This window comes from Serinus canaria, chromosome 1A (assembly GCF_022539315.1).
Source record: "Serinus canaria isolate serCan28SL12 chromosome 1A, serCan2020, whole genome shotgun sequence".
In the NCBI taxonomy this organism is placed as follows: Eukaryota; Metazoa; Chordata; class Aves; order Passeriformes; family Fringillidae; genus Serinus; species Serinus canaria.
This window is the reverse complement of record NC_066314.1, coordinates 67,249,099-67,258,074: the sequence shown is the minus strand read 5'-3', so window position 1 is coordinate 67,258,074 and position 8,976 is coordinate 67,249,099. Positions and strand designations below refer to the sequence as shown.

General features: G+C 46.3%; 1 protein-coding gene across 4 annotated transcripts in view; it reads right to left on the bottom strand.

Moving 5' to 3' along the window:
• Positions 1-1,634: 1,634 nt before the first annotated feature.
• The window catches only part of CACNA1C (calcium voltage-gated channel subunit alpha1 C), a 458,270-nt gene continuing 450,928 nt past the window's right edge, over positions 1,635-8,976 (bottom strand). For all 4 annotated transcript variants that reach the window (XM_050984223.1, XM_018919792.3, XM_050984221.1 and 1 more), the window contains one exon: positions 1,635-8,897. In XM_050984223.1, coding sequence (XP_050840180.1) covers positions 8,601-8,897 — 297 coding nt within the window. In that variant the 3' untranslated portion in view covers positions 1,635-8,600. The remainder of the gene's footprint in view (positions 8,898-8,976) is intronic.

Genomic DNA, 8,976 nt, shown 5'->3' with positions numbered 1-8,976 from the left:
GGGCCGGGGCGGCGCGGAGCGGGGCCCGCCCGCCGTGTGGGGCTGGCGGGAGCGTGGCCGGGCCTGGGCCGGGCCGGGCCGCAGGAGCGCTGAGCGCCTCCTCCCCACCGAGGACAGCGCCGTCCGTGCGCTGAGGATGGGGTTAAAGAGCCAAACCTGTTTCGATCTGGGGGTCGTCCTGCTGTTCGCGAGGTCTGCGTGCTCGTCACAGAATCGCCAGGGTTGGGAGGGACCGCTGGAGATCATCCATGCCAACAGCCCTGCCAAGGCAGAGTCACCTGGAGCAGGTCCGGGTGGGTTCGGGATGTCTCCGGAGAGGGAGACTTCACGGCCTCCCTGAGCAGCTGTCCCAGGGCTCTGCCACCCCGGGTGTCAAGAAGTTCTTCCTCTTGTTGAGGTGGAACTCTCAGTGCTCGTCTCTGGCTTCGGGTAAATGCCGTGAGCATTAAAAACTGACATCAGCAGCGCTCTGCAGCTGCCGATCAAAAAGCATTATAGGTGTATGCTCTGCCTTTCCAGCTGTGGGGCTGCTCTAAATGCAACCACTTCACAGGGGACTCTGCAAACCTGTTACTCATTCCTGAGGCTCATCCCCTTTCAGCTGTCTCACAAGTTTCACACTGTTTTCACACTGCAGCACGCCCACAGCCACTTTCACCTGTTCTCTGCCATGGATTTCACCTAATGGTCTTACACAGAGCTGTAACTCAACTGAGTGGCCAGCTCAGGGAGTTTTCCAGCAAAGCTGAGCCCTTTGCTGGGTTTTAACCAACAGCCATAAGCACGGTGGTTTCCTATGGTTTTGTGGTGGTTAATGTCTAACTGGTGGCCAATCTGAGCCTGCAGATAGTGAGGTTTCTGTTGGTGAGCCTTCTGCCCTGCACTGATGACACCTACAGGTTTTCATCACCCCTTGGGTTTTTAACGTTTTGTGCCACCACGATTTAATAGTAACAGCAGAGCCTGCAATTCTGACAGTTGTGTGCAAGTCAGGGAACAATATTTATATATACACGTGTAACTGAATAAAAACCCCGTTCTTTTTTCTTTAGGCATTATTTTACTGAATCTTAGGCTGATGTGCTTGGGCTAAGCACGCTGTGATTTGTAATGCTGCAACACAAACACAGTGCTCAGCTGGCATTGCAGTGTAATTTCCTGATAACCGTGGTAGAACAAATTTGTGCAATCGACAAGCAAATGTGTGGAACGTTACTTGTTATCATCCCATTAGCTTCATGGCTTATGTATATACTAATTACACTGTATTTAAGCTAAGGGCATTAATTTTCTGTTGCATGTGCTTGGTGAGAAGGAATCCAGTGGAGAAAATGTTAAGCGTGTGGTTGCACATGAGTCACGCGTTGGACGTCGTGACACAGCAGAATTTCCGTGGTGACAGCAGCACAGACAGCGGTTGGATTTCCTAAGCTGCTGTTTAGTGGGGCAGGCTGTGGCTGTCCAGACCATTCTGCAGCCCCTTAAACAGGGACAAGAGCCCCTGAATGGCAGCAGGGCCACCGATGGGAAATAAGGGGCTGCAGGAAGCTGTCCTTAATTTTCAGCCCCTGCTGGTAGGAGGGAGCAATGTCAAAGGAGCTTTGATACCACTTACAATATTGAACAAATCTGGACATTGTTTAGAAATTTATTAGCAATTTTAAAATAACATCATTCCTTAGATAAAAATGCAATCTTACAGGAATATACATTTGTCCCACACAGAGATGACCCTATAGCTCACTGAGGGCCATTCACTCTAACTTTCCTCTGTTGATTTTAAAACGTGCGAGAGGGCAAGACGGACTCTGGCACTGATGACAGGCTTACATGACGGTTACAAACTGTACAGCAGTATTTACAAAAGCATTTCTGAGGGTTCATGAAAACTAGATATAAAAGTGTGGAAGGAGGTAAAGAATTGAGACAGGGAAGGGCTTGGGTGGAGGTGCAAGGGAGGGCAGGGAAGGTGGGCAGGGAGCATAGGGAAGAGTAGGAGAGGAGGTTTATATCTGGACTGATTTATACTTGAGAGAGGTCATTTTACAGCTCTGGGCAATTCAAATGAAGGCAAAACACTTATATTTATCAACATTTATAGCTGATGATCAGAGCAGGAAATGGTGCTCCAGGGCCTGAACTTAAGAGGTGCTGAGGAACCCCATCTTCCCTGAAGTCACTGGGAGACACTGGTATGCAGTACCTGCTGGGCCACACCCAAACCATGCACGGACAGTACCCCCAGACCTTAAACCCTTTGGATCCTGCAATGCTCAGTCCTTGGTGCTGATGTGAATTCAGACTGAGTGAGAGATCAGCTCCTAAATTACACTTTCACTCCTGAAACTGGACTAGATTCCAACCACTTCTTGCCAGAATTCACCCAAAGTGACTCATCCCTTGCTCTATCAAGCGGCAATTGTTTGGAGGGAGATTCATCATTCAGAATTGATTTTTAAGGCAGTTTTATAAGTATCTCCCCTTTTTTTTGTGTGTGATGCAGCAATGTTTGTCAAGAGATATTTACAATGTCACTCCTCCTCCTCCAAAATCTTCCCACATTCAAACTGTTAAGACTAAATAAGCTTGAAACAATCATTTCTATGAGCAATCATAAAGTTGATGATGCTTAGATAGTATTGGCTGCCAGTCTACCTAGGTGCTTGAGATGGGAACAGACTGACTTAGGATGCTTAAAATACTGAAAGCATTTCAGCCTAATTGGGAAAGAGCTAACAGAAAAACACAGGTATTTAATCACCTGAATGATGATGCCAGCAAATGGGGTCTGAGTTTGGGGTTCTGTCTCAAATAGGAAAAAGCTTTGGAAAGGGGCTGTTGGAACGCTGGCAGAAAATCTGTATTTGAGTGAAGTGACGCCTGCTCTTGCCTGGGCCCATCCCAGCTCCCCTGGGCCTGGGATGCAGCCTCTAATCCTGGCCTAAGGAAAGGACCAGGCAGAGTGCTGCCAACTTCAGGCCGCAGGAGTGGAGGCAGAGTGCCTGACATGGGGTAGAAAAACAACAGCATGGGAGTGTGGAGACAAGCTCCTGATCCTGCCTAACTAAGCCCTTGGTAATGCTAATGAAGATTCCCTCATTACATCAGTCATTGGTGCTGCTCCTCTCAATTAGCCCTTTAGAAAGGGACTTGATTAAGTTGCCTAATTGTCCCCTGCCACCTGAGATCTCTGCCGTCCTCTGGGGCTCTGTGACACCAGCCCTGCCTGGGCTAGAGCTGTGCCTCTCTCCACCAGCTGTGGCAGACCTGGCAGAGGATTCTGTAGGGTATCTCAAATGACAGTGGACACCCATGTTTAGGCAACTGAGTCGAGCCCTGTGCCCCTAAAGAAGGCCTGGTTTTTATGCTCAAGTGTTAAGTTCCCCATAAGGGGGAGGAGAAGAATGGAGGATTTAACTAGAACACTAACATTTGTATTAGAAGAGGGTTTTTTTTTTCATTCCAGTGTCATGCTACTGAGTTTTCTGAAAGCAATTGGAGCCCAACCTGTCTTCAGAACAGGACATATCTCCTGCTGTGCTTCTGCCCTCACCCACCCAACCTCAGGGAGCTGTAGCAGCAAGACCAGAGTGGTTTCAGCTTTCCAGAAACAAAGCAGGAACTGAGATAAAAGCTCCACAGACTGAGATCCCATTGGAAACTTTCTGGATCCCTGGGCTTACTCACCCAGAATAAAACTTTAAAAGTTTCACAACATTCAAAAGAAGAAAAAAAGAAACCCTGTGCAGCTATTGAGAATTGTATTTCTTAGACTCCTTTGAAGAAGAAAATAAATGGGGGAAAGATGTAATTAAATTTTTCAGGGCCCAATTCTGTTTTCCACATCCTTTGCATCAATACAACCTCCTTGGCCTCTAATGCCCTCCAGCCTCATCTTAGCAAGATGGGAATCGAGGCTTCTAAAGGCCTGGAATGTTTTCTTTATATGCACTACAGTTTTCATTATGAGAACTGGCAAAATCTCACTGCTACCAGAAACCTCTGACTGGATTCTGGTTCAATATTGTTGTGCTCCAAATTCCCCATTCAGTGTTGCTCTCCCCCCCAGTACCCCTGCTGTGGGGACAGTCACAGCAGGACCATGGATGTATCTCAGGATATTCAGTTCTGTCTCAGTAGGGCTGCTTCACTTCAGCTCCCTGGACCAGTGGGTTGGGGTTTCTCATCTGCTCACACAAAGCAAGGCCTCCAACTCCACCTGTGACACAGGTGACCAACCCCACGGGCTCGGGGTGCTGCCACCTCGTCTGGTTGTGTCTGTGTGCAAACGCGCATACATTTCATACAGCAATCTGAAACTCAGGCAGAAAAGACACAGGAGCCTGGCTGAGACCCATACAACTGTTATATTGGCGTCAGTCTAAAGAAAGCAATGATACATTGCTTTGGAAATTATCAAGAAATGTAAAAAATGCATTTGCCCTTTTGTTTTTGTTGTTGTTGTCGTCGTAGTCACTGGGGCAGGGTTGTGAGTCAGAAAACAAAGCAGAAATAAATGCGGTTCTGTACATGGCGCCTCTCTGGTTGTCCCTCCGTGCTGGGGTGGGGTGGGCAGGGCAAGAAAACAGGCGGGACCCCTGCAGTAGCAGCAGCATCTACACACCATCATCGTCCACATGTCCAGCTGAAGAGGCAGATGATGCACAAAAGGTCTGTGGACAACAAAACTCCAGCTCTGGATCATGAGTTCCACTTGCTTTCCCATCACGTCAGCCACACAGAAATAGGGAAGAAAAAAAGAAATGCACCCGATGTGGCTGACCCAGTACTGTCTGGACTAATGAGCAGGAGTGATACAGGGAGGAGGTTTGTTGTTTTATAAGAAATGTCTTTAGTCTGCAGTGTCCTCTTGTGAGTCAGAGATGCTCAGAGGCAAACAGCAGATCATTTTCCCCATTCTTTCCTTCCACGCCACTTCTCAGCCATTGGTTCCTTCAAAGCTTCCATCCACAGCACAGGGATTGTACCCACCATCCACTCCCATACACAGGGAAACACTCCAGGAACTAAATCTGCCCCCTCCTTCCCACTGTCCCCCAGACTCTGCCTCACTTGCAGGAGGCAGCAGCTCTTTGCTCAGGCCTGTCACAATGTGCACATTTGGAAGAACCTCAAATGAAAAAAATAGAAAAAAAAGCCACCCTCCCCAGAAAGAGAAGTTTGGACAGCTGGCACCAGCAATTACTAAATTTAACACCTACCCCTCAAACTGCAGAAGTCATTTGCATTCTCTGCTAGCCACGCATTTTCCACTCTGCAGCACCTATGGGGTCTTCCAGGAGAGAGTGGGGTTTCCCCTGGCCATAGACTCTGACCCCTGAGGGAGCAACATTTTTCATCAAGAATGCCTGGGGCACAGTCCTTCCTGTCATTTTCCTTCCCATCAAGAAAAATCCTAAAAGATGGGCTGTCAAGCATCCAAAATGTTCATTGTCACCACTAATTTAGGTAAGCACTGTTTTTCAGGAGTGAAGAACCCCTGTGTTCCATTGGGAGGGTCAGATGGACTTTGCAGTGAAAGAAAACGAGTTAGGGAGCCCTTACACTGCATTTTCAGGAACAACCAGGCACAGGCATTCTTCCCTTTCAAGTCCCTTTGGAGCACGTCAGCAGCAGCAAACTCACAGGGAGACACACGTGTATGCCCATCTCTGTACAGGCACCAGGGATGAAAGGATGAGACTGTCCCACACCAGCTGGTCACTTTCTCCAGGGAAGCCTTGAATGATGACTTTGATGCTTGACAGATGCTTGTACAAATGGATTCATATTTCTCTAGTATTTGGTTTTTTCCAAAGTATCTTGAGCTGATACTGGCCAGTTCAAAAAGTACAGACAAAAATACCCTTTGCTATTTCTCCTTTATGCCCCAGAGAATCAAGAAGAAAAACAAGAACGTCACAAAAATAATGTAATCAATGTATTCAGTGAAGGGTTCTTGGACATCTGCAGAAGCTCAAGATTTGAATCAAAGTTTAGCTCTGAGTCAGATCACACCTCAGAACTGATCTGCAACTTTGTGAATCATCCTGAGGAGGGAAAAAAACCCAGCAGTAGTCTAGACAAAAACCAGTTGCATAAAATCTAACAATACCTGCCTGTTTTTTCAGCCTCTCTCAGGGTTAGGGCCAACCATCAGTGGGAGAGTTTCACACTTAGTAGTCAGGAATTGTGGCTGGGACATGCTGTGCTGCCAGATGTTTTGTGACTTTGTACCCTCCACTAAAGTCTGGGAAGAGGATTGAGACCATGCATAGGAACACCAAAAAGTCACTTAGCACCTGCATCTTGACCAGCCTGCAGCAATTTTCCTAATAAAGATCCACAGCTCTCTCCCTCTGCTTTCAGCCCAAACCAGGGTTAGATAACTTTACTTTGCCAACTGTTCTGATCCTTGCATTTCTTATCCCAGGATCCTGCTAAAATTGATCAGGGTTCAGCTACTTAATAAAATAATTTTGAAGCCAGATTTTTTTCTGCCCCGCTCCTTAAATTGCTGGTGCCAGCTGAACATGTAGGATGGATCTGCCAAATGGGCTTTGGGGGGTCTTGTCGCCCTTGAGTGGAACAAGACCTTTAGAGGAACTGAGCAAAAGGAAAGAAAGCAAAGCCTGAATAAAATGTCCCAGTCTTGGGAAGAAAGATTCTCTACCGATAAAGTCATCGTGCACGTTAAAAGGGAGTGAGGAAGAAGGAAAATGAACACAAGATATGCAAAATCAGTAACGTTCAACCTGTCAGTGGATTGCAGAATAGTTACTTACACCAGGTACACTTTGTTCATTGTACAAATTAAAAAAGGAAAAAAAAATAAAGTAGTACCCTTTCCCCAACCACACATAAAAAAGCACTTAAAAGTTCAAAGGTAAAGCTTGGCACATTCCAAATACGAAATGACTCACTTGACATGCAGCAAAATATACAAGAAGTGATTCTTTTTTTTCTTTTTTTTTTTAAACAAACTTAATTCAATTCATTATCTTTGCTTGGCACAATTGCAATTCATTTTAAAAAAATATTTGAAAAATACTGAAACTGACCTGAATTCAAGTATAACGGTTTCTTCAACAGAAACATTATCAATGCAATAAAACATCACACGGAATATATCGAAGCGTAACATCTTCTGGTTTGTTTTTCTTTTTTTGTTTCCCCCCCACCCCCGTAAATTTTTTCTTTTTCTATACAGTTTTAATGCCGACACAACTTACAATTTTATTTTAAAATTAATATTATTGCATTGTTTTTGCATATCTTGTGGAACAGAAAATGCAAAGTTACTGATTCCCTTTTCGAAAGCAGAGACAGTGGTTTGTTTTTGCATTCGAATGGCCCCAGATACAGATCTGCAGCTCAAACCAGGACATGGAGAACTGCTCTTACACACACACACACACACACACACACACACACACACACATATGCACACACACTCGCTCCTATTGCTCCCACACTCACAGATACACTTAGCACTAAAAAGAACCCAAATCAATCACTCAAATGTGCAAGACTATATCAAGTGCATTGCCTACTATCTTTAAATTATAAAACAACAACAACAAAAGGTTTCAGTTGCTAGTAAATAAAATTACAACTCCTCGGTGTACATAATGGTTGGTAAAACTCATCTATCATTATACTTCTACCAAATTCCAATGGAGAAACCACCCCCGCCCCAGTTTAAATAATACAACATGATCAAACCAATTTAACATTTGCAAAGGTGAAAATAAACCAAAACAAAAAAGGTAGGTGATTACAAAATGCTGTAAACACTCCCTTCTCCCTCAAAATAATAATAATAATAATAATAAAATAGTCAAAATAAAAACTGCAACATGCTTTCAAGAAAATACCAAACTGCGAAACAAGAAGAACTCTGCACAGGCCCAGCGGCCTCTCAGCCCCGCCGCCATGCCTGCTCTCCCATTGGCTGGCACAGTTGGCGCGCTAGCTCTGATTGGCCAGCAGGAAACCGCCTAAACTCGGATTGGCTGGCGAGTGACCGCCTGAGCTCTGATTGGCCAGCAGGGGCCACTGCCGGAGTCTCGGCAGGGCTGGGCTGTGCCTCGGGCTTCTCCTGCTTCCTCCTCCCCGTGGCCGTGTGGGAATCCACAGCAGAAGTCTTCCTCTCCTTCTGAATCAAAGGGCCTTGGCTTTATGGAGACGGTGAGGCTCATACAGAACATGTGCAAAATGATTTTTACAAGCAAGGTTGAAAGACACCCGTTTGGCGCAGGGTCCTTTTGGCTAGGGCGATCCACAGGAAGCTGAGGTTCCCCTTCGTGCTCCGGAGGCAGCTGTCGTTCCTTGTGCAGGGACTGAAAAAAAGAGGGAACTGGCTCTCCTCCTCTTCTTCTCCTCCTCCTCACTCTTCCCTCATGGACACGTGCTGGGGTTATATCCGCTCCTGAAAAGCTTTCTTACACCACCCAACTCTGCGACTCGTCCCAACAGAAATGAATGAAGAACGCTGTTCCGGTTACTCCAGGTCACGAGAACAGTGAGGCACTTCTGAAACAAACCCATTAGGAACATTGAAACAAATAAAAAACCAGCATCGCTTCCAGCCCTGGCAACTACAGGCTGCTGATATAAATCCTGCTGTCCTTGAGCTCCTCCTGACTTATCCTACAATCCGGGTTCTGCACCTCTTCCTCTTCCTCTCCTGCACTGTCCTGCCCTGGGTCCCTGCAGTTAGCAAAAGGCAAGAGGTTGCCATTGGGGCTCTGCTTGCTGTTACCATTGAGAATGTTGTCTGCTGCATTTTCCATCTCTTCTATCGTCATGTCGCAGGCGTCTGCGAGCTCCTGGGTTGTGACCTCAATGAACTTTGGATCTTGAGCAAACTGCATCAGTCCTTCCGAAATCAAGACCTTCAAAAGCAGGTGGGGAACCAGAACACAAAGACACACGTTAGTACCCTGCAGCACCAACCCTGCCACACCTCCAACA